The 24,484-nt window shown below is 40.8% G+C and overlaps 1 protein-coding gene across 1 annotated transcript; it reads left to right on the top strand.

The window, feature by feature from the left end:
* The first annotated feature begins 215 nt into the window (after nt 1-215).
* On the top strand, nt 216-9,720 carry LOC113359523. Its single transcript, XM_026603140.1, has 2 exons — nt 216-511; nt 9,279-9,720. Exons 1-2 carry the CDS (start codon nt 216-218, stop codon nt 9,718-9,720), a joined length of 738 nt encoding a protein of 245 aa, XP_026458925.1.
* Nucleotides 9,721-24,484: the final 14,764 nt, after the last annotated feature.

The following is a 24,484-nucleotide window of genomic DNA, read 5'->3' as shown; positions in this document are numbered from 1 at the left end:
ATGAGTGAAGCGGAATTCCTGATGAAAGCGCAAAACAAAGTTTGTCCGAGCTTCCCTGTAGCACGATTGATGATAGGGAATTATGTGATCAGTTGGTAAGCGCCACTACAAAAATCAATGAAGAGCGAACACCAGAAGACTTCACCGCGGATGGGATGGAGGAAATCAACATAGGAACACAAGAAGCCAGGCGCTCCATCATGATACGCAATAATATGGACAAAGAGGAAAGGGAAGCATTGATCACGCTGCTTAAAGAATATAAGGATGTCTTCGCCTATGATTATGACGAAATGCCGGGTTTAGATAGCGATCTCGTGGTACACAATCTAGGGGTATCGCCCGAATTCAAGACTGTAAAGCAAAGAAGCCGAGAGTTCTCTAGAGCCACTGCCCTCGCGATAAAGGAAGAGGTGGAACGACTACTTACAGCTAAATTTATTAAGACGATACAACACCCTACCTGGTTGGCTAACATCGTGCCAGTAACCAAGAAAAATGGGAAAGTCAGGTGATGTATAGACTATAAAGACCTTAACCGAGCTTGCCCGAAGGACGACTTCCCGCTGCCAAACATCGACATGACGCTAAACGCAACCGGGAAGAAGAAAAGGTATTCCTTCATGGACGGCTTCAGCGGATATAACCAAGGGAGGATGGACCCCGCGGATGCAAAGAAAACCGCCTTCCAAACCCCATATAGTAACTTCTACTATGTAGTAATGTTGTTCGGTCTGAAGAATGCCGGTGCCACATACCAACGCGCCATGACGTCCATATTTCACGATCTTCTGTACCAGACGATAGAAGTATACGTTGATGACATCGTAGTCAATACACAAGAGGCTGAGGATCACATCTCTCACCTAAAGACGACTTTCGAGAGATGCATGAAATTCAAACTCAAGATGAACCCTCTCAGATGCGCCTTTGGGGTCACATCGGGAAAATTCCTGGGCTTTGTAGTGACTAGTGAGGGAATTCAAGTGGACCCGAGCAAGGTTGAGGCAATTACAACGATGGCACCACCAGCAAACACCAAGGAGTTGCAAGATTTTATAGGACGAATGTGTGACTTTATGTATTGTTACAACGGTAACAATGAATTCTTCGACGTTAGTCACAGTGCTATCCAAGTCTTACTATGTTGTGGTTTGACTGTCGCGAAGTCGAAACTACATGCTTGCTAAGAAATTGATAAAAGACTATCTTGACAATTATGTTAAAGCCCGTAAAAAGGACATTGTTGTCAAAGCCCGTTGAGGTTGCTGAAGTGGTGAAGATGATTGGTGTGTCAGCTGTTGAAGACTCTGTGAAGCTGGACATATTTAGTATGGTATGTATGCATTAGTCGAAGATATGATGAGCTTTTTGAAGGAGTAAAACTCAATTGTGGAAATATGGTTGTAGAATCATGATCCAATCATAGATAGGCTCCTAACAAAATTCATAAGAGATGAACTCGATATTGGCACGCAGTGGAAATGATCCATCGATTGGTTGTATTTGGTGCGCAGTTAGAGTCATGCTCAATATGCTTTGGTACATACAAGATGGTTAGTTTCTTGGAAGCTAACATGAAGGTTGGTTTACGACAAACTAACGCAAGGTTTATCGTTAACTCGCTTTGGAGGACATGCTCATGGAAAAGAGCAAGTATGTGATCAGTTGTTTAAGTAAGCAATTGACTCGGCTGGAGTTTAGAGACGAAGATGAAGACTATGGTTCTGCTAAGGTAATACTTATGCAGACGTGTGGAGGCTACTGTGGTAGTTTCATTTGCTTATCGAGTAGTTATGGATGTCAACCCTAACGGATGTGGTGCGTAACTTGGAGTTAGTGGCTTAGAAGAGTGGAACATTAACTCAGGTGGAGCAAGGCCAGTCAAGACGAAGCTGTGTTCGTAGTATGGAGCAAGTTCGGAGGTGGCGATGGCTCAAGGGCTCATAATGACTGTAACTAAGTTCGATGGAAGCATATGGATAATAATGGTATATGGTCTGATTGAGTTGGCATGCAATACACCTAGAATGATGCCAATCAATGTGGAGTTGTGAACATAAAGGAGTAAGGTGTATTTTCTCAAGATGTTGCATAACAGATGATCATATGATGTTGATTTGTTGATATGGTCAGATTTTTCACCGTGGTGGAGATTTGTACAATCACCAGTAGGTTGGATTGTTAAGTCTAAGTTGGTGACCTTCAAGTTTGGTTTGCTCTCTTCTGGTGGAGGTTCTACGGAACAATTTGGGTGAACTACATTTTCGGTTTGATTCCTATTGAGGATATGTAGGCAACCAGTAATGGTGCAATCGATGTTCAGAAGATGGAGGGATAACAAGTTGATCGTCTCATGCATGAATGCATGATCCGAGGTGGAGAATTGTAGGGAAACGATGGTTTCCTAGTTTAGGTTAAATTCTTAGTTTGAGTTAATTACCATATTAAGATGGGATACCTAAATTGACCATGGTTTCCTAGTATGAGTCGGTTTCCTAAACCAAGGAGGCCAAGACTTGGGAACCATATTTGTGAATCCTATATAAGGAGGTCTAGGCTAAGTGTTTTAGTCATGGAATCCTCAATGTAAATCTCGTAGAGATGTGAGGGATTCATCCCACCTATTGAGGTGGTTATGTGAGAGACCTAATGGTGGAAGGAGTACACCATTATGGTGCTTATGGGATACTTATCGATGTTGGAAGATATGTCGTTATGGAGTATTCATATGGAGATGTTGGTAAAACGTCTTGTTAAGGAGAAGATCATCTTGGTGGTGCTGGATTAGATTATTGGTATTGAGCTAAAGGCGTCCATGGTAATCTATATCAGGGTATGCAGAGAAGATCATCTCGTTTTGGTAGATAATGGGGTAAACGTTATCTCGTATGGGTGAAGACACTACTTTGGATCTTATAGGGTGCTTGTAAGAGTTCTTGTGTTCGGTCACGTTGTAGTGAGTCGATGGATTGATATAGTCAGTCAGTTGTGTAATTCTCAGTGGTGATTCTATAATGAATAAAGAGGTCGTAGCCGTTTGGTGGATGTAGACAATATTACACACATTGTGTATATTGTTGAACCACGTTAAATCCGTGAGTACTTTACTTCTTGTTGCTTTGTTTATGGCTTGCATCTGTGTGGTTCTCTTTCTATTCTTCTTATCCTAGATCATAGTAAGGTTCATGGAGCAATCCGAGAGATCAAGTATTTCTTGTTAGCTAATATGTTTCCGCAAGATTAGCAAGTAGATGGCTCTGAACCTCAACAACATGTTTATCATGCGTGTTCGTATAGTAATCATTTAGGTGATTATGAAGGGAATGTTCATCATACTCCCCTATTTGAGCGGTTAGCTGACTGATAATTTATGTCACGCAAGTATGACATGAATACTGTTGAAGGAACATCCTCGACTTGTAAAGGTAGCGGAAGCCCAAGGAGGAGGAAACCGGATTTGATGACTATGTCCACATGGTGGTGAAGGCTTTTATTGCTTGGGCGTTTACGGTTGGAATAAGCGGGGTTTATGGTGCTTATGGTTGCGGAATGTTGATGGTTAGTCTCTTAAGGTTTGATTGTGACTAAGTAATCGGTCTTGTATATTTAGATTCTTTATTATCACTGCGTTGTCTTTTCTTATCAAGGCGTGTCACTTATAGCACTTTGTTTAAAGTTGGATTTTTATTTTTTTCGTCGAGTTGTCTCGGAGCATCGCAAGTCAGGTTTGTATATAAGCATTTAGGAAAATTATTTGACACGAGGTAACTAAAAATCAGTGATTATACAAGGCTTCTTGGTAGCGCTTCGTAATCGCAATGGTCTATAATTTAAACCAATTTTTTCTTGTACCACAAAGGTGTAATCGTCGAGTGCGTTTCATCTATTTCATGATAGCGTATGTGTTGATTAATTCATGTCCGAGACGTCTGTGAAAGGTCGATCCCTTATTAGCGTATAGACTGTGGCACTTTAACGTTTCCGGACTGACAAACCTCGACGCTTATGGATGTTATACATTGGTCGTTAAACGACTATGTAGATATGATTGAGTAATTTTATAAAAGGTTGGTAGCGGTGTTTTTTATGCAACCGGGTGACAGTGATATTTGAACTGTGCTCTGCTTTCCTAGCTCGAAGGGATCATCGTCAGTTTTCTTTTTCTAATGATTCTATTATCACGACTTGGCTAATCAAGAACTAGTTGAATCTAATTCTCATATCACAGACCAGCTAATAATAGGTGCTGAGACAACTTCCCGGGTTCATCTATGCTTTTACCCTCTTTTCTTCTCCCGATCGCCTTATTTACCACCTCCGGTGTTCACCCAAGGTGTTGGCGCGTAGTCCCAATCGGGCGATTTCGTCGATATCTTGATTTTAAAATATTTTGAGAACACACTTTATGATTTGGGAGCATACTTTATGATTGATATTCGTTTTTTCAAATTTATCTTTATTTCTTTTGTCACATTTCCTGACGATTATCAAAGAATCGATGCACTTTTCTTTTAATGAAACCCACTGGGTAGTCAGGGGTGGATAGGCGAGATGCTTGACATGCGCGCCTATATGCTAATCGGTTCTGTCATGAGCGCTTACTTGATTGATTGTCTGTGTTATGATTAAGCATCTCGATCATCTAGCGGACTTGCTATGTGCCCGTGGTCAGGGTATAAGGAGAAACTCCATGAGTTGCAGTTATGTTGGTCCAGATGATTAATTTATGGTGGAAAGTTTTAAAGGAAGTCGTTGAGTAATCGTTGGTTGCTCATTAAAATAACTACACTTGGGCATGTTCGCCTGTTGGAAAGTTGAAAGGTTTGGGTCAAGCACTGTGTTTGCTGTGTATAGATGGTTACGCGGATAATTTAAGCGCTCAGCATATTCTCCCATCTGTCAGAGGTACCAGTTGTGCGCAATTGTTGGGGTCGTTTACTGCTGCTCGAGATAAGATATTTGAGTCGCTTAGTGCTGCCATGGCGTCCTACTGATTATCGACCTCCCTCTTAGTGTATTTGAAGTATTATTGTGTAACATTTCCGGCTTTCTCCGCATTTTCGTTTCGTGTTTTTTGTTGAGCATATTTTTCTTCTTCTTCTTTTATTTTCTTACACCTTCGCGCACGACTTGGTTACCCTGATCCGGTTGACCATTTTATGGCGAAGAATTTGATGGAATCGCTGCACGATCGTGGTAGAGCTCTTTGAAGCGGCAATGCTCGGTGATTCTTGTCTTGTCAGAGAGTTTGAGGGTATTTTCTTGGCGAGTCAAGATGTGTATATACAATAAATATAGTTCTTCGTAATTCTCCTTTTTGTTACTTTTCCGGTGACCGAGAGTTTTCGTATAAAATTTGCCCTATACATTGCCGTGCGCTCTGACACGCTAGGCGGGTATCTTTCATAAGTGCATGGGTAGATAACCATGTGTATTATTCAAGTATCTAATTTGATGGCGATCATGATTTCTTAACGCATTTAGTTTTGTAACCATCACGTCGGACTATCCGGTTAAATAGTGCGCGTGTTACCTTTCTCTTAGCTTATGGCTTTAGTGGATGTGTCGTGTATGTCTTACCTGCGTTGGTAGCTTAGTGCTAGCCATGTTCCCGGCATTTCCCATGCCATCATTCTGTTATGCTTGTAGCCTGGTCATACTCAAGCCATGTTCCCGTTTTTTCTTTTTCTTCTTCTTTTGTACCGACATTTTTATTTCATTTTCTTGCCGTGCTCATAGCCTAGCCGTACTCGGGGCTTTGTTTCACTGTCCGCCTATAGCCTGCTCGTACTTGGGGATTTATCTCATTTCCTGGTTGTAATGATAGCGTAGTTTTATTTTGTTTTCCGGACTTGTACTTTATTTTATGATGTGTCGTGTATGCTATCCGGGCTGTACTCCTAGCCTAGCCGCATTCGGGGCTTATTTCATTTTCTAGTACTCGGGGCTTTAATTTATTTCATGATCTTACTCGTAGCTTAACCGTACTCGGGGCTAATTTCATTTCATCCGCTGTACTCGTAGCCTTGTACTCGTAGCCTAGCCTTGCCAAACTCGGGCTTTTCTCAATTCATTTCGTTCTCGGCCGTGCTCATAGCTTAGCCGTACTCGTGGCATATATCATCTCATAGTTTTCGGCGTTATGAGCCTCTCTTCCGGTATGAGGAAGGCGTTCGGCGGTATGAGCCTCTCTTCTGGTATGAGGAAGGCTTCGGCGGTATGAGCCTCTCTTCCGGTATGAGGAAGGTTTCGGCGTTATGAGCCTCTCTTCCGGTATGAGGAAGGTTTTTTTTTTTTGGCGTTATGAGCCTCTCTCTTCCGGTATGAGGAAGGTTTTCGGCGTTATGAGCCTTCATAACTAATTGCAAAACAATTCATGGCGAGAGAATATGGATGCAAACGAGAATTTAAACACCAAGCATTTCCGGTCAAATTGATAAGATCTATAATACATGCGAGCATTATGCAGTTCAGCTGGTATAACATAACACGAGAGTATTCAAATGACTTCGAGGCGGGACGCAAGGCGTGCAAAATGAGGCAAAAGGACCAGTGCTGACGATGTGCTCTTTAAATAGTTTCTGGTGTACATATTCAGTGTGCATGTATATTATATGGATGTCATTCAAGAATCTGTAATGCTAAAGATAAGCTAACCATGACAGCATACAGAATGATGAAAACAGCTTGGCCCTAAAACAACTCTCTAGTTTTGACATTTTGAATATGAGTTGCAGAATTGTAACAATTAATCATAGGTGATATAATAATCTATCCGCCCCCAGGCATGTGCAAACAAGCATAAAACTAAAATGTAACAGATCATGTGCAAGTATTATGTCTATCATGTTTTCAATCAAGAAGTTATACAGGAAGCGGCTAAAGGGTACTTAAAAGCACTATGAAAAGACAGTTTCTGTGCATAAATTTAGATGTTATGGCAAAATTAGCTACTCGCTAGGATGAAATATCAGCACTACCCCTATTCAGGATCCAAGCCAATAAGAATTGGAGGCAGTATTCATCAAGGGTACAAGTATTTGATCTCATGTGCTACTAATATGCGTCATTAGATATATATAGAGCAGTTCTAACAGGTATGACGAGTTTAAGTAAGTCTGAATGCATAAATTTGCATTCAGGAACAATCAGATATCATAAGATAAATAGCAATCAGATATCATAAGATAAATAGCAAGTGAAATTAAGCAACGATAATTGGTACTCATCTTCGTAAAGAGCGGGTAAATCACTTTCTTCTTCTCGGAACTGGACTGGTGCTACCCTAGATATGAGATGCGCTGATATGGTCATTGCCTGTTGAGCTAGTAGCAGCTAGGGATAAAGGGCGAGGGTACTGTTGTGGTTAAATGCAGACGGAATTCTGGGATGAATCCACAAGGGTCAAATAGTGCTGGCGAGGTTTACATTGGCTGCTTCCTTCTGTTTTAATGGGGACAGCAGTACTTCAGAGATACGCGGTAGTTGGGGTTCACAAATTTCCAGATACTCTTCATTGGTATCACAAGTTCCCTCTCCATCAATTGAAATCCGACTTAAGAGGCCTTTACAATCAATTCTGAGAACAGGGAACCATAATTTTTTAATTAGTTACTGAAATTCAACAGTTGATTGCCCTTAAACAACTTAAAGAGGATAGCAGATACTTATCTCCCATGACGTGTGCATCCATAGATACTCAAGAGTCAAGAGATTATTTGGTGTTCTCCAAAGCTCGTACACGCTGTGAATCGACAACATCGTCGCCAGTAACATAGAACATAGACTGATAATAAAAATCAAAGTACAAATTCTCAATTAGATACTCGGTTATTCAACATTTGACTGCATATGCTGGTAAACTTTTTACAACTAGAACATATGAAAGCTTATTTTAACTACTTTCTAAGATAATCGCTTAGATGATGTCAAGTCGGTTCAAAAATCAAAACTAATAAAATCCTAATTAGAAAGATAGGTAATAGAGATACAGTCACGTTGATTATGGATCTAAATTTCGATTTTCAATCAAAGTTAAAAATCGAGGGATTTCTTCATTTTTTTTATTTTTTATTTTTTTTATTTTTTTTTGAGATTATTAACTTAAAAGCGAGATTGAATAAGGAGGTCACAGATCTATCACTTGATCACAATTTGGTTATAAGTTTTTAGACCAACTCGTCGATTTGGAGTTTCAAAACCCTAGAAATCATTTTGTCTAAGAAATCAATTTTTGACCAAGAACTTGATAGGTATAGATAACGAGATTGAGAGATTAAACTTATCTTGTGATATGTTTCTGTAGTTGAAGCCATTAAAATCCTTCATTGATGCTGATTTCTTTAACCATTCTTTCATGTCGTTGGTAAATAACGCTGAGGTTCGAATTTCAGAAATTGAATCTTCTTTGTTAATGATGAAGAGCTGAGAGGGATGAAGACGCTGGTTAAGTTGATAGCCGCTGAGGGTAGACGATGATTTGTTGCTAAGATTTGGCGGAGCTGTGAAGATTATTGCGGATGGCTGCGGGTGAGAGAAAAAAAAAACTGGGACTCCGGATGGCGTGGTCTCGAGATGTACTGGTAACGACTACGGATGGTAGACACAGGTGTAATTGTCGGCTGGGAGGGATGACGCGGCTTGTGGTTGTTGGTGTAATTGTCGGCTGAGAGGGATGACGCGGCTTGTGGTTGTTGGTGTAATTGTTGATTTGTAGATTCATTAGACGCGCAGGTAAGTTGTTTTGGCTGATAATGAGTTGAGAGGCGGACAACAAAAGCCGGATACTGTAAGAAATGAGAAATGTTGCAAGAATTTGGGCGGACGGGTCTTGCTGGGCGAGAAACTCAACTTCTCCCATTGTGGTCGCAATGTTGATAGGATAAAAATGGAAAAAAGAAGCAAGTCCAAGCCACATCAAGTCCATCCTCTTTAGAGGTGAAGAGGGAGAATGGATGAGTTCAGAATGCCTTTTCTAAGTATCCTTTCTTCCCTTTTATAATAATCTTCCCTCCCCATATTAGGAATAAGCACTCATAAGATCAATATATTACAAAACTAGCATTTTCCCTTAATCCAAGTTATCATGAAACTAAAAGAAAGGGCCTTTTAGGCTTGGAATGAAGCCCAAGTCTTTCACTTTTCCCTTTCTTGGGCTAGGATCATCTATTACCTTATGGATTGGGCCTAGTCCCCAAGTCTTCATCTTAAGAGGAACTCCTAAAAGGTTAAGGGGGTCACTCTTTTCAAGGATAATTATTTTCATGTATCAACAGGCTCCACACGTCTACCCCCTATTATCCCAAAGGGAATGGGCAAGCGGAGGCAACAAATGAGACGCTCATCTGCATACTTAGTAGAATAGTGCATGATCACCATAGAGAATGGCACGAGCAGTTGTCGATGTCACTCTGGGCATATAGGATTTCTAAGCGCAGTTCCACAGGAGCATCACCTTATTCATTGGTCTACGGTGAAGACGCGATCCTGCCCGCAGAGATAACAATCCCTTCTGCAAGAGTAGCAATGGCTAGCCACACCACGCCAGATGAGGTGAGCCGCTTCGCCCATTTAGACACAATAGAGGAAAGAAGAACACGGGCAGAGAGGTTCGCGGAAGCTTATAGGAAACGTGCAGCTAACTACTACAACCAGAGTGTAAAGGAGAGAACATTCAAGATGGATGAGCTGGTCCTAAAAATCGCCCCACACGTATAGAGAAATGCCAGTGCTGGCAAATTCGCAGCAAATTGGGAAGACCTGTTCCCAGTGAGGAAAGTGGCAGAAAGCGGATATTACAAGCTTTGACACATGGATGGCACCAAGGTTAAAACACCCATCAATGGCAAGTGGTTGAAAAAATTCTACGCATGAGTCATGCCATGTAAATGTCTGCTTTGAACAATAAAGTAAGTTGGAGAAAATGGCGTATTCACAAAAGGTCTCAGGGCATCCAAAGGTGCCTGATTGACTGACAAATTTCACAAAAGGTCTCAGGAATGCCAAAGGCGCCTGATCGACTAACAAATTCACAAAAGGTCTCAGGACAGCCAAAGGCTCCTGATTGACTGACAAACTTCACAAAAGGTCTCGGGAATGGCAAAGGCGCCTGATAGACTGATAAATTCGCAAAAGGTCTCAGGACAGCCAAAGGCGCCCGATTGACTGAAAAATTTCACAAAAGGTCTCAGGAACTCCAAAGGCACCTGATCGACTGACAAATTCACAAAAGGTCTCAGGACAGCCAAATGCGCCTGATTGACTGACAAATTTCACAAAAGGTCTCAGGAATGCGAATGACACCTGATTGACTGAAAAATTCACAAAAGGTCTCAGGACAGCCAAAGGCGCCTGATTGACTGACAAATTCACAGAAGTCTCAGGAACGCCAAGGGCGCCTGATTGACTGACAAGATCGCAAAAGCCCCAGGAATGCCAAGGGCATCCGGTTGACCAACGAGCACAAAGAAAAAAGGGGGGAGTATGCGCGTCTAACCAGCGCCCGCCCCACCCAGTACCCCTTTGAATGAAAGGAACAAGGGGAGGAGTAGGCGCTTTAACCAACGCCCGCCCCACCCAGCACCCCTTTGAATGAAATAAAAAAGGGGGGAGTAGGCGTGTTTAACCAACGCCCGCCCCACCCAGCACACCCCTTTGAACGAAAGGAAAAAGGGGGGGAATATGCGCGTTTAACCAATGCCCGCCCCACCCAACACCCCTTTGAATGAAAGAAAAAAGGGCGGGTGAGGGGGAGTAGGCGCGTTTAACCAACGCCCGCCCCACCCGGTACCCCCATGAGATAAAAGAAAAAAAGAGGAGGGAGTAGGCGCGTTTGACCAACGCCCGCCCCACCTAGCACCCCTCTGAATGAAAGGAAAAAAGGGGGGGGAGTAGGCGCATTCAACCAACGCCCGCCCCACCCAACACCCCTTGAGATAGAAGAAAAAGAAGAAAAAAAAGGGGGAGGGGAGTAGGCGCGTTTAACCAACACCCGCCCCACCTAGCACCCACTGAGAGAAAGGAAAAACGAAGGGGGTAGGCACGTCTCACCAACGCCTGCCCCAATTAGCACCCCGTTTCTAAAAAAAAAAAGAGGGGGAAAGGGAGGAATAACCGTGTTTAACCAACGTCTATCCTACCTAGCAGCCCTGTAAGAGAGGAATGGGCCACAAACAGGCCAAAGGCACGACACACTTGCATACAAGCAAATAACACAACCCTCGAAATTGAAAGCAAAGACTTTATTCACACCAATCTAGAACAAAGGAAAAGAGAAAACAACAAAAAGAACCAGACGACTAGACTAAAAAGACACCCCACAAAATGATACGTAACCTAACTAGCCATTAACGCTCGACACCTGGCAATCTCTGCATCCAAGGCTTCCACCATTAAGCGGTCGTCTTCACATTGCGCAGTAGCCAAACGAAGATCCTGATCGTCTTCATGCACCAACTTGAGGATGTCCTCAACAATATTATTCTCAACACCGTCCCCACGAGCAATAGAGAGAGTATCCTCATGCTCATCGTATCCCTTGAACGCTTTATCTTGATGGATCAGCCTGAGCATAGACCCGCTTCCTCCTTCAGAACCAATAAGTGAGCCAACTCGTCCCCAAGATAATGACAGGGTACAAGGGTGAGCGCGTCCACTAAAGTCAGAGTATGCCCAAGAAGTGGCGAGATCTCCTGATGGGAAATCCAAAGATGACAATCAGAGACAGCGCGATCTATAGTAGCCACCATCATCAAGGAATCCTCGAATAATTGATTGGCTGCGTCGCGAGCGGAAACAACCTCGTCCAGCGCTTGTTGGATCTCTAACGATACCAGACCAGGGAACTCGGCCTACCGAACTGCCTCATACCGTGCCCTGTAATTTGCGCGTTTAGCATCCCAATTTATCCTTCTCCGTGTTCGAAGTTCCTCAATCTCGGCCTTCACGAGCAGAAGCCGCTTCAACTCGTCTTGCTTGAATGATGCCGAAACTAACATGGGAATGGGCGCCAGGGACAGCACATACCCGTGAAGAGAGTTAGCCATAATGGCGACTTACTAAGCAAAAGAAAAATATATATAATGATGAACAAGATTAAGAAACGAGAATAGCACACGAGGGTATATATATATATACAAAAAAAGAAGATGTGGAGTACAAAGCAACTGCTCATGTCCCATTTGCATGCTGAGAACCGTGGAAAAACCAGGCTAAGAGAGAGAGGGAAACCTCGATATAAACACTGGAGACTTGGAAATTAAAGTCTAAGACCGATATGGCAACATTTACGAGATTTAAAGGTAAAGAGGAGTCAGTCGAAAAGAAAAAAAAAATCGATAACAAACAATGCAAAGGATTAAAATACATGAACTGAGAAGAAAGAACCCAAAAGGTGGGTGCATTAAAGAAATAGTAAATAAAGGGAACCGTCCTTGAAACTAGCACCTAACCTAACCAGCTATCAGCACGCGACAATGAGCAACGTCTATGTCCACAGCCTCCGCCATGAGCCTTCTCTCATCATACTGAATGTTAGCCTGGGATAACCCCCAATTGGCATCACTTATCAACTTTTAGATGTCCCGAATGATCTTCCCCTTAGCCTTCGCCTCCCGGGCCAATGTGAAGGTGCTTTCATGTTCGTCGCGGTCTTGGAGCGCCTTATCCCGGCGGCCTTGCCTGAAATCGCGCAACACACCTATCTCCTCCCTCAACACCAATAAGCGTGCAAGCTCATCCCTGAGATAGGATGGGTTCACAAGCGTGGAAGCAGCAGTCAAAGATAGAGTATGCCCAAGGAGGCGCAGAGTTGTATGGCCAGAGATACATGAGCGACAGTCGGCGATAGCGTACTCAATGGTCGCCTTCATCGTCATAGACTCGGTAAGTAACGAAGTAGCAACATGGCGAGCTGTAACGACATCGTCCAAGGCTTGCTGGATCATACAGGTTAATTGTCCGGCCTCCTCAGCATCCTGGCGCGCTTTGTAGCGCTCTGCGAATTGAACGCGCACATATTCCCTGTTAGCTAACCTATGTTCACAAAGCACCTTAATCTCGGCCTCTACCAGTAATAAGCGTGCTAGCTCCAACTTCTTAAATATCGGGACTAACGCGGGGACTGGTGCCAGAGTTAACGCATATCCATGAAGGGAGTGAGTCATCTAAGTAAAGTACCCGGCAAGGGAAGGGGAAAATGGAGACAAAAGAAAAACTGAACTGAAGTTGATGATCAGGTTAGAAACCTGATGTTGTTGTATAAAGGAGAGAGCACCATAAATGATCCAGTAGCCGCTCCGCTCTCAGTGTCACGTGGTGCATAGGGTGTGAGAGAATTTGATTATTGGATCATCCGATAATTGATCCAATAGTCAGGGGACTAATGTTGATACATGAAAAAATACCCCCTTAGCGGGTTGGGGGTGCCCTTAAAAGTAGAGATGAACTTGGGATAAAGAATGAGGACTTGGGGACTAAATCCAAGTCCAAGAAGAGAATACCCATGAAGATGGGAGGACAAGGGAGGAATTAATAAAGAAGGAAGAGGTTATGTTAAGGAATGGCATTAGGGGTAATTAAGAGGTATTAGGACATGTGTCATGATGTAGTAAAAAGAAGGGGCTTCTAGGAAAGCCTATAAAATAAAGGACAAGGTACATTGGAAAGACAACTCTCTCTCTTACTATTCTTGGTATAGTGAGGTCATTTTGGTAGCTAGGAAGGATAGAACCTAAAACTGAATTCACCCCTCAACATTGTTAACTCTAAATCTTTCATCCGAACATGGTAAGAATGTGTTCATGTAAGGATAGAGAATCAATTCCGAAATCACTTGTTTGTTGACCTCAAAGGACCTTGTACCGATCATAGTACGAAAAGTACAACCTTCAAAGTTCATCTCATGCATATTAGCATAAAAAAGCTTCACAAGGTCCGGTGTTGCCTTGAATGAGCTTTCATGAATGATACCCCATTCACGGTGATTTACAAAATTCATGTATTTCTTGTCTGAAACCTTGACAAATATCATTTCCATAATGGGTTCTTTGATTGAACCGAATTTCTTAGCACATTCATCATTCACAAAATAATTTTGGGAACCAACATCATAAGTAAGACTAGGCATGTTTTCGTAATTGATATTCATAAAAGAATGGAACATTGAATTCCTATTTGAGCCTTCTTCTCTAATGAAATTTCTACTACTCCTAGCTCTATTTTCCATTGAATTGATAAGAAGGGTGAAAAACCACTTACAATCGATAAAACTTGTTGAGTATTGAATCTCCTCGCTTGAGATGAGTTGAAGCAAATTAAGTGCAACCCTTTGTTCCTTTTGAACTCTAGGATCGATTGGTGTAAGTTTCTCTTCTTGAATCGAACATGCAAAGATTACAAGAGAAGAAATTTCGAACCCTTGTGCATTGTTGGGGTTTCTTTGAAACCGAAGAAGATAGAAGAAAAGAAAGACCCATTCTTCTTTGTTTTTATCACCAAGACTATCTTGTATTCGGATCTGGATCAGATCCAATTAAGATCGAACCATAAGCATGTAAACTTGGTTAGTGTTAACCAATTATCGTTTTTTTGATACAAATCAACTTGTTTGAGTCTTGATGAATTTGACATTTTAGGTATTGACATGAGATTTTCAGTCAATAATACTTCTTTTGTTTTGAGTAAGTCAAAACAAGCTTTAGTGGGTCTAATGTTGATATCCAAAATTTTAAAATCTTCAAGAGATTCTTCGGAAGAGTTATTAGGATCATCTTCACAGATATCAGTTTCTTTAGAGGTGTAAGTCATCAAATACTCATGAATGAGTTCTTTTTGATTTATTAGTTTCTTTTGAAACGTCTAGTTCTTTGAAAAACTCATCAACCCCATTTTGAACCCTACTACTGTCTTCAAAGATCTTGAGTGTTTTAGACAACAACTCACCTTCCTTTTATTCATATATCTTAATCTCATTAGTCAAATCATAGAGTTGTTTTTCAATTTCAGCAAATTCTGATAATTTTATGTTGATTTTGCAAGAGGCATCTTCTGTGAGACTAAGATATAAACGACATTCGTCAAATTTCCAAATTTCTTTAGAGCGAAAAGACTCAACGATTTTGCTGTTTGTGTCTATGTCACTCAGCTTTGAGTCATTTATACTTGACCTTACATTAACTGAATCATACATAGATTCAATTCTTATAGGTTGGATCGCACCAAACACAGATTGTTAGATCTTTCCGTGTTTGCCTGCTGTTTTGGGGTAAAAACTGATTCTGTTATTTTTGGTAAATTTGGGTGTGTTGATGAGAAACGAATTCAAACCCTAAAAAAATGCACTGCACGGGAGTACTTTTAGATTCGAGAGATTAATCTATAAGACTCTGGCCTAAACCAAGAAATGGTTGTTCCAGATTCAATTCGGTCACAAAGTGAATGAGAAGGGTTGATCTTATGGAGGGAAGCGAAGAAGGCGTTTGAGATCAGAATGTTGAACTACGAAGGTGTGGTTGTTTTATGACTTGTATCAGAATATGGTTTATGGATACTTGTGTTGATTACACTTGTGTTCTCTGTTGAAAATATGTTGAAATCCTATTTATACAAGTCATGTTCGAGCGCACCGTGATCTCATAGGAAGTGGAGGAAGTTAAGTAATGGAGAAGTGGAGTTGTGTGGAAGGTGGTAATCATCGTGTTTCCGTTATGAGGGAAGACTGACCACGTTTTCACCCACTAATCTCATTACTATTAACCGTTCGTCTTTCCTGACACGTTCTCGTAATGGGCGCGTTGTACGCCGCACGCTGTAAACCTCCAAACCAATACCCCAGTGAGTATCCCCCAGTTTGTGACATGTTTGATGTCTCTAGTAAATGGGTCAAGTCGCGAGACTTGCCGCTAAAAGCAGCACATAGTGCTTTTAGGTCAAATAATAAAATTTATTTGTGAAATCAATATTCATAAAACATCGCTCATAATCGATGTATATAAAGCTTCGCTTTTAAATAAGCAGCTGAAAATAATCGATGTGCAGGAGACATCGTTGTTTTAGAGCTCGTTTAAATTTGTCGCGAATTGAATGTCTCAAAAGGAGCGCGACCTCCCTCTTTCAGGAAGTTGGCAGGAGCTACGTCCGCATCCCAAGGAGTGGTCGATCAGTCCCTTATAGGAGAGTGGCGACTGGTATCCATTCTAGATTGGATCTGGACCGGTTAAATTGGCTAGCCAAGTTGAGTGGCTAAGATGATTTGCAGCAGTTAATGGCTGTCGTTGAATTATGTGTAAGCAACAACTAGTTACCTTTGGGCAATCGTTTGGGATCCTTATGGGCTAGTTGTTGCTTGGCCGATCATTCCTCGTGAAAGAGGAGTGGATGGTGATCACGGAAACATCTTGTTGGTCACCTGAAATCGAATCTAGGCCGGTCGACTTGGCTGGCGAAGTCGGACGGCCGAGATGTTTTGCGGCAGTTTCCCACTGTCGTTGATTTAATTTTAGGGTTTTAAAACCGCGTGGCCAACCGATAGGTTTCTAAAACACCTAAACTTATTATCTATTGATTATGCTTTCTTTGCTATTTTTCGTGTGAATTATGTATTTTATGTTTACTTTTGAGTATACAGGTGTATGGAGTCATTGTGAACGAAAGAAGAAGAAATTGCCAGTAATTTCACAAAAGCGCAAAAGGTATAATTGTCATTTCACAGGCACGTGCTATCTGGAGCCAATCACGGGTTAAGGGGATACTACTGGGTGGCTTGTATCCATTTTTGGGGTGCAAATAGCTGTCACAATGTTAAAGACCTCATTTTGGTCGAGAAGTAAGAACTAGGGTTCATTTTCCTCTTTCTTTCTTCTCTCCTTTGTTGCCGCTGTTAGAGATGCTGCTGGAACTCGATGTGGTGGATATGTGAGAAGAATCAGAGAATGGGTCTCTTGTGATTTCAAGTTTGGCTGAGAATTGCAGCCTTGAACTGATAATTAGAAGAAGGTTGCTGTTGGGTGTTGCTGTGAACCAGATGGAGATATTTAGGGACGAGACTTAAATAACAACGAGTTTGTTGTTGCCGATTAATGGAAGAAGAATTGCTGCTCGAGTTCAAGGGAGGAATTGAGGTTGTTGTTGACTAAGAAAACAAAGATGGGTTCTGAAATTCTGTTTTGATTTTGGTGATGGGGGTTTATGCGATTGAGAAGATTTAAATGGGTTTTTGGTTGAATCTGACAATGGAGTTGTTGCTGTTAATGGGTTTGAATTGGATTTCAAAGTGGAGGTTTCGAAATTGTTGCAAATGTGGATGAGGAATAGCTGATGCCAAGAACAAGGAAGAGCAGAGCTGCTGTCGGCATGAACACAGGATTCTGGATTTAGAAGTGGTGTTGCTGTCATCAATGGGAGTTGCAGCTGCAGAACTTGGTGTTGCGGTGAACAAGAAATTGGCAGCGAAAGCAATGGCCGAAAGGCTTGAGCTGGTGTTGTAAATAGGAGATGGATATGCTGGTGCACAAGAAGTGAAATGGATGCTAGGAAGGCTGAATTGAAGATGATAATGTTGGTTTGCCTAGAGAGATGCTGTAAGCTAGATGGAAAAATAAGAGTACAAGGTTGCAGCTGTTGGTGGCGGTACTGGATTCGAAAGGATATGGAGTTGGCCTTGCAGGAAGTTCGTGTTGCTGCTTCCAGTTGTTGCTGCTCCAATGGCACAATTGGAGATGTGATGTGCTTTAACACAAGCATTGAATCTCAAGTCTGTGAGTTGTGAACAACTGAGAAGAATTAACAGTGGGTTTGCGTTTGTCAAGGAGGTGATAGAGGGTTGAGCTGAGATGCAGAGTATGATGTATCAGGTGGAATGAGTTATAAGCATTGACAACAACAAGATGCAGCTCGAGGAACTGAATTATAAAGTTGCAGAGGTTGTATTGCAAAGAATGGGTAAGGAACTGGTTCTGATGTAGAGAAGCACAATGAAAATGGAGGAGTTGAGTCTGTGGTTACTGATTTAAGTGGAGAAGTGTGCAACTGGTGCAACTAAAGGCAGGTGCAGTGACTGTGGAGGTTGAAACTCAAGTCTGGAATGGGTTTTGAAGTAGAGATATGATGCAGCTGCAATGAATGAATTATAAATGTATGCTAGAATGAAATGTTGCAGGAAAGAAGATATGAAAGGCCTGGAATCGGCCGGAAAAGATCAGAAAACAGTCAAAACTCGGCAGAAATCGGTTGTGGCTGAGTTGACTCGGTGAGTTGGACCGAGTTGACAGAGAAGGACTTGGACCTGGATTGACTGGGTTGTAGCTTCTAATGGGCTGGAATGTTCACGCCTTTTGGAAAACCTACTCGTACTCACACAATAGGAGATAATATAGAACCTCTCTTTTGGGTTCTCTATGATCTCATCTTCCCTTCTACTTTTGTTCTAGGGTTTAGAAACATGAAAACTTTTCTTTTTATTCTTGTTATGAACTCCATGAGCATGAGTACTTAATTTTCTTTTGGTTATGGAGTAGTTGGATTTCAGATTACATGGTTCTTTGATTCAATATATTAGTTTTGTCTCATATTTATCGTTCATGATTTTCTGAAAAATATAGTTGTATGATTGATGTATTACAACATGATTTGAGTATTTGTTTTGTCAAGTTGCAAATTGGTAAAACTCATATTCATATATATAGCTAGTTTAGGGTTCATCATCGAGCGATAATCCTTGAACACAAGTAGCATAAATATGGTTATAACTTGTAGTGATACATCCTTGTAATCATATGTGAACTGTGACCTTTGTTCGAATTGTTTGCGCAATGTATTTCAATTGCAATGATTAGCCTAATTTCATGAATCTTAATGCTCAATGGGAATTGAACTTGATTAGCGCAAGGCGTTAGGTTATTCTTTTGGTAGAATTCATATTTGCATCGTTTTACATGTGTGTGTGATGAAATAAGGAAATTGTGGGATATTCTTTCGACTAGGTATCTTAGGGCTTTTGATAATGAGAGATTAAATATCAATTCTAGTTATTAGGACAATAACATGTTTGTGAATGAAAACGAGTCCTTAACCAATATCTTTATATCCTTGATTTGCGTGTTTATTTCTTTTTTTGCTTTTATTTTAGTTTAGTTTACATAAATCAGAAAAGTCCCCCATTGTTTTACATAAGAAACCGAAATATATTGACAACCTAGTCCTCTCTGTGGGAACGATCCTTTCTTGCTTTGGATATATTATATTTTTGAGTAGTGAGAAAGTGTAATTATTTTTGACGCCTACGACGGCGATCACCAACCTACTTTGGGCCAATGATTTTGGGCGTTAGCCGCGTGCTAGAGAATACTCGATTGGTCAGCACTATAGCCGAGCCACTGATGAACGTATCCACACCCTACCCGTTGAGTGAGATTGAATCTAGGCCGGTTAATTCGGCCGGCGAAGTTGGTTGGTCACGATTGATTTAATAACGACCTAGGCAGCCTGATTTGATTAAGACTTATTTCGTTCACGTGGCTGGCCTGTCTTCGTGCTAACATTTTTGGTGGTTGTTAGCATATCATAAGTAGTTCGACCGACCAGGGATGGAGGCGAGTTGCTGGTGAGCATATCTACACCTTATTGGTCGTTCGAAATAACATTCGAGCCATCCAACTAGGCTGGCTAAGTTTGACGAATGTGATGAGTTTGAGACCGATATGGTCGGTCTTAGCTCGTTGAGATTCTTTTCAACAACGCGATCACCTTAACTTCTGGCTGCGGGTGAACTAAAAGTATCCTAATCGGTTGGGGTAATAGTGGGCCCGATGGTGAACATTATGGAGCTTGTCCGACCATGTTAGGAGGCGGCTATGTTTTATAAATCGACTGTGTTAGAGCATTGCTCGGTCGAACTTGCATGCGTTGCTATCTCAAGCATATTTTTCAATGTTAGTGATCAAAACTATAAGTCTTGATTTTCTAGTCTACTATAGCTAAGTCTTGTACTAGGATAGAAAGTATACTTGAGCTCAAGAACTCCATGAAGATCATCATACAAGACGAAAGACTATTCAAGGAACTGGTGGATCTTCATCGAATAAAAGGTATGTGGAGACTTGAACTTATTTATCATTCAAAAGTCTATCTACTCTATCTCCTATCTTGAGACAAAGTTCGTTTTGCTATATAGACTTTGATTATACATATTTGCTATTTCGAGCCGAGTTTATCTCGCCTATCTATTTCTCAAAATATGTGTTGGTAAGCTTTCGCTTTGGCCAAGTTCATCTTTACCTAGTGACGAAAGTCATGTTAAGTTTCAATCACTTTGAAAATGGCTTTGACGAAAAATGGTTTGTGTATAACAACTATATAACGTCCTCTAAGAATGTTTCAATGATTGAAATAAGAGTTTAGATTATATAACCAATGTTGGATATAAGCATTGTGTGGAAACACATATATGTATAAGTCCTTTTTCCTTGAACCGAAGTTTGCGAACTTTGTTGATCAAGAGAACCGGAATAAGTGGCTTGAGCTAAGTCCGCGAACTGACGGAAGTTCTCGACCCGAGAATATCTGCTGGAGTTTGAGAACTCCTTCCGGGAACTTAAGTCCGCGAACTAAGATTGCGAGATTGAGGTGGTTATATCTAAAGACGATTGTTTGTGAACTTATTTATATTAACTAAGAAATGCTAAATGCAAACCGTGGCTATATAGTTCATGAACCGATTCGAGTGAATCAAAAACATAAGATTTCCTTGCAATTGAAAAACTCTCTAACTAGTTCATTTGACTTTAACTAGTTATGGTGAAGAAGAATATGGTTGATATGAAAGTGCTCATATGGTTAACCATTTGGTTAACTATTGTTGAACCAATAAATGTACATGTTTGGGTACGGTTACACAAACCTAAAATCGTTCATTTCATTTGTGTGTAACAAGCTAAGTTTTCGATCCAACGGTTGAAAGATATTAACTTGAATCTAATCAGGTTTTCATCTAACGGTGAATATTGAATGCTTTGTTACCAAGCTAACATTGATCGCAAACCCTGATTTGAAAGACTATATAAGGGAGAACTCCAGCAGCTGGGAAATCTAATCCCCACACCTTACGTATGATACTAGTTGTATTATCTAGAGTCGATTCTCCTTTAGCCTTTGGTTTCTTCTTAAAAACCAGGTTAACGACTTAAAGACTTCATTGGGATTGTGAAGCCAGACCGATACTACTTTCTCGTAGTTGTGTGATCTGATCTTGCTGATTCTATCGTTTTGAGTACAATCGTAATGTTTGGCTTGAGATTTATATCTCCGATAGGCAAGATAGAAAAGTAGTCACAAACATCTTCGTCTCATCGTTTGTGATTCCACAATATCTTCTTTCGCCCAAGATTATCGGGATTTGATTGATAATATTGAGCTGTTCTTCGAGGAATATAAGTCTGGTTTATCAATTGGTTCATGTTCACCTTGATTTATCAAAAGACGGAACGAAACTTGTAGGTATTTTCTGTGGGAGACCGATTTATCTATTCCTATAGACTTTTATGTGTGATACAGATTTGTTTATTAAAGTCTTCGACTTTGGGTCGTAGCAACTCTTAGTTGTGGGTGAGATCAGCTAAGGGAATCAAGTGCGTAGTATCCTGCTAGGATCAGAGACGTAAGGAGCGCAACTGTACCTTGAATCAATGTGAGATTGATTGGGGTTCAACTAAAGTCCAGACCGAAGTTAGTTTGTAGTAGGCTAGTGTCTGTAGCGGCTTAATACAGTGTGGTGTTCAATCTGGACTAGGTCCCGTGGTTTTTCTGCATTTGCGGTTTCTTCGTTAACAAATTTCTGGTGTCTGTGTTGTTTCTATTCCGCATTATATTTTGTTATATAATTGAAATATCACAGGCTGTGCGTTTGAATCAATCAATTGGAAATCCGACCTTTGGTTGTTTATTGGAATTGATTGATCCTTGAACATTGGTCTTTGGTACCGTTCAAGTGATTTCTCTTGTATTCAATTAGACTCGCAGATTTCTATTTGCTTGAGAAAGAATTGAATCAAGAAAGAGAGATATAACTCTTTGATATACTTTATTAAGATCGAGTATAGTTGATTCTCTTGAAAGTATATTGAAGTTTTTCCATACAGATTGCTAATCGAAATATTGGGAGAGGTTGTTGTACTCCTGCTTTTTCAATTGGTATCAGAGCAGGCAAACACGTTCAAGACCTTACAAGTCTGTGTTTGTAGCGATCTGACTCTATGAACAGTAATGCTATCTGAATAAACGCATCACCGGATCTAGGGATTTCAGAATTCTCTTCCATGACTGATTTAATAAAATCCGTAGAAGAAATTCTATCTAAACCTCCACCAGGTTTAAAATCCCTTGAAGTGTTTTCAGGGATTGAAAAGAAGCTTGAGAGGTTATCTCTTGATGTTGATTTATACCTCCAGAAAGAGCAAGAATCTCTTGATAAGCTAAGTCAAGTTATGATGAATAATACTCATGTCGAGGTTGATCTTGATTTATTAATTAGTGAGATAAATGCTCCTCCTCTGTGTAATCCACTTGGTTGTAACAAACTAAACGAATTACAAGAGGAGTTTAAATCTCAGTCTTCAGATTGCATCACCTCAAAGCATGAATCGATTCATTGCTCAATTCCTGATACTTCCTATCAAGGTAGTAGTATTGTATTCTTTTATGAAGAAGCTAGGACGTCTCTTTTTATCAAAAGAGTTTCCCTTCGTAGTACTAAAAACTATCCGCAGAAACTGTTTTTTATAAGTTGGAAAACAAGAAATCAGAAACACAAATATTTTTGGGTTCTCTTGAAGTTCTTTGATAGACTTATAAAAACAGTTCCTTGGGTGTTTTTCAACACTACAAGATGTAAGAGTTGATGGAAATAAACTCTCTCTTGGTGCCATGGTGAGCAAGACATTGTTCACCTCAACACAACTTGATTGTGTTGTAAGTGCATCCTCACCAAGGAATACCCTGCTTTGTATACGGTGAGGGAAGCACGAGAATTGGGGCACACAGATTATGTTCGGTAAGGCTGTAGAATTCAATTGGATTCTTCTAAAAAGGTATGTCTATAAACTTGACAAATATTTATGTTTTTATTTGAGTACTTATAATGATCCATGTACCTTGATTATTGTTCATTTCTACCTAACTTGATCCGTGTTTAAGGTTCTTAAACGTTTAGGTTTGAAAATATTAGTTCGGGATGTTTGGACTTCATGGTACACCTACCTGGTATGCATAACATCGTGAAAAATCAAAATCCAGGGACTTAAGTACGCATACCCGTATGCATACTTGCCCATAGACGTCGATTTTCGGTAAACTTGTTTTGGTCGTATCTTCTTCGTCCGAACTCGGAATGACCTCATTCTTTTTGCATTATCTTCCTATTTGAATTCTCTTCAAAATGGAGATTTAATTTGGATGAGTTAAGATTGGTATTTGTCATGTCTCTTGTTTTTGAGTGTTTTGCTCTGTTTCGTCGCACTTGTTCCACTTCTCTTATACTTGGGCGCTTGGATTCATGGAGTAGTACTCTTCTAAGCTCATTTGAGCATTGCTCGGTCGAACTCGCATGCGTTGCTATCTCAATCATGTTTGTCAATGTTAGTGATCAAAACTATAAGTCTTGATTTCTAGTCTACTATAGTTAAAGTCTCGGACTAGGATAGAAAGTGTAGTTGAGCTCATGAACTCCATGTAAATCATCATATAAGACGAAGAACTACTCAAGGAACTGGTGGAGCTTCATCGACTAAAAGGTATGTGGAGACTTGAACTTATCTATCACTCAAAACTCTATCTACTCTATCTCCTATTTTGAGACAAAAGTCGTTTTGCTATATAGACTTTGATTATACACATTTGCTATTTCGAGCCGAGTTTATCTCGCCTATCTATTTCTCGAAATATGTGTGTTTATGGGTGAAAACTATTCCTGCCTAATTTGGTAATTTGGGGTGTGTGGATGAGGAATGAATCTAAACCCTAAACAAATGCACTGCACGGGAGTGCTTTGTGATTCGAGAAATCAATCTGTACAATTCTGGCCTAAACCAAGAAATGGTCGTTCCAGACTTGTTTCGGTCACAAAGTAAAGGAGATGGGGTTGATCTTAGGGAGGTAAGCGAAGAAGGTGTTGAGATTGTGAAGGTGTTGTCAATGTACGACTTGTATCAGAAAGCTGAACTGGCTTGCAGAATGTAAGCTATCAGTTCCGGTGTTTGAATACGGTTGTATTAACACTGGCTTCTGTTGTCTTGTCTTGTTTGAAAATAGGGAGGAGAACTTATTTATGCAAGTCATTGAGCCTAACCCACATCTCTCATAGGATGTGGAGAAAGTGGAGTGATGGAGTAGTGGAGTTGCGTGTGTTAGTGTTACACGATCAGTCTTGCCCGCTTCTCCCATCATCACTAACCGTCCATGACTTCCTGACACGTTCTTGTGATGGCGCATTGTG

Source organism: Papaver somniferum, chromosome 3 (assembly GCF_003573695.1).
Source record: "Papaver somniferum cultivar HN1 chromosome 3, ASM357369v1, whole genome shotgun sequence".
Classification (NCBI taxonomy): Eukaryota; Viridiplantae; Streptophyta; class Magnoliopsida; order Ranunculales; family Papaveraceae; genus Papaver; species Papaver somniferum.
This window is presented reverse-complemented; position numbering and strand designations above follow the sequence as displayed.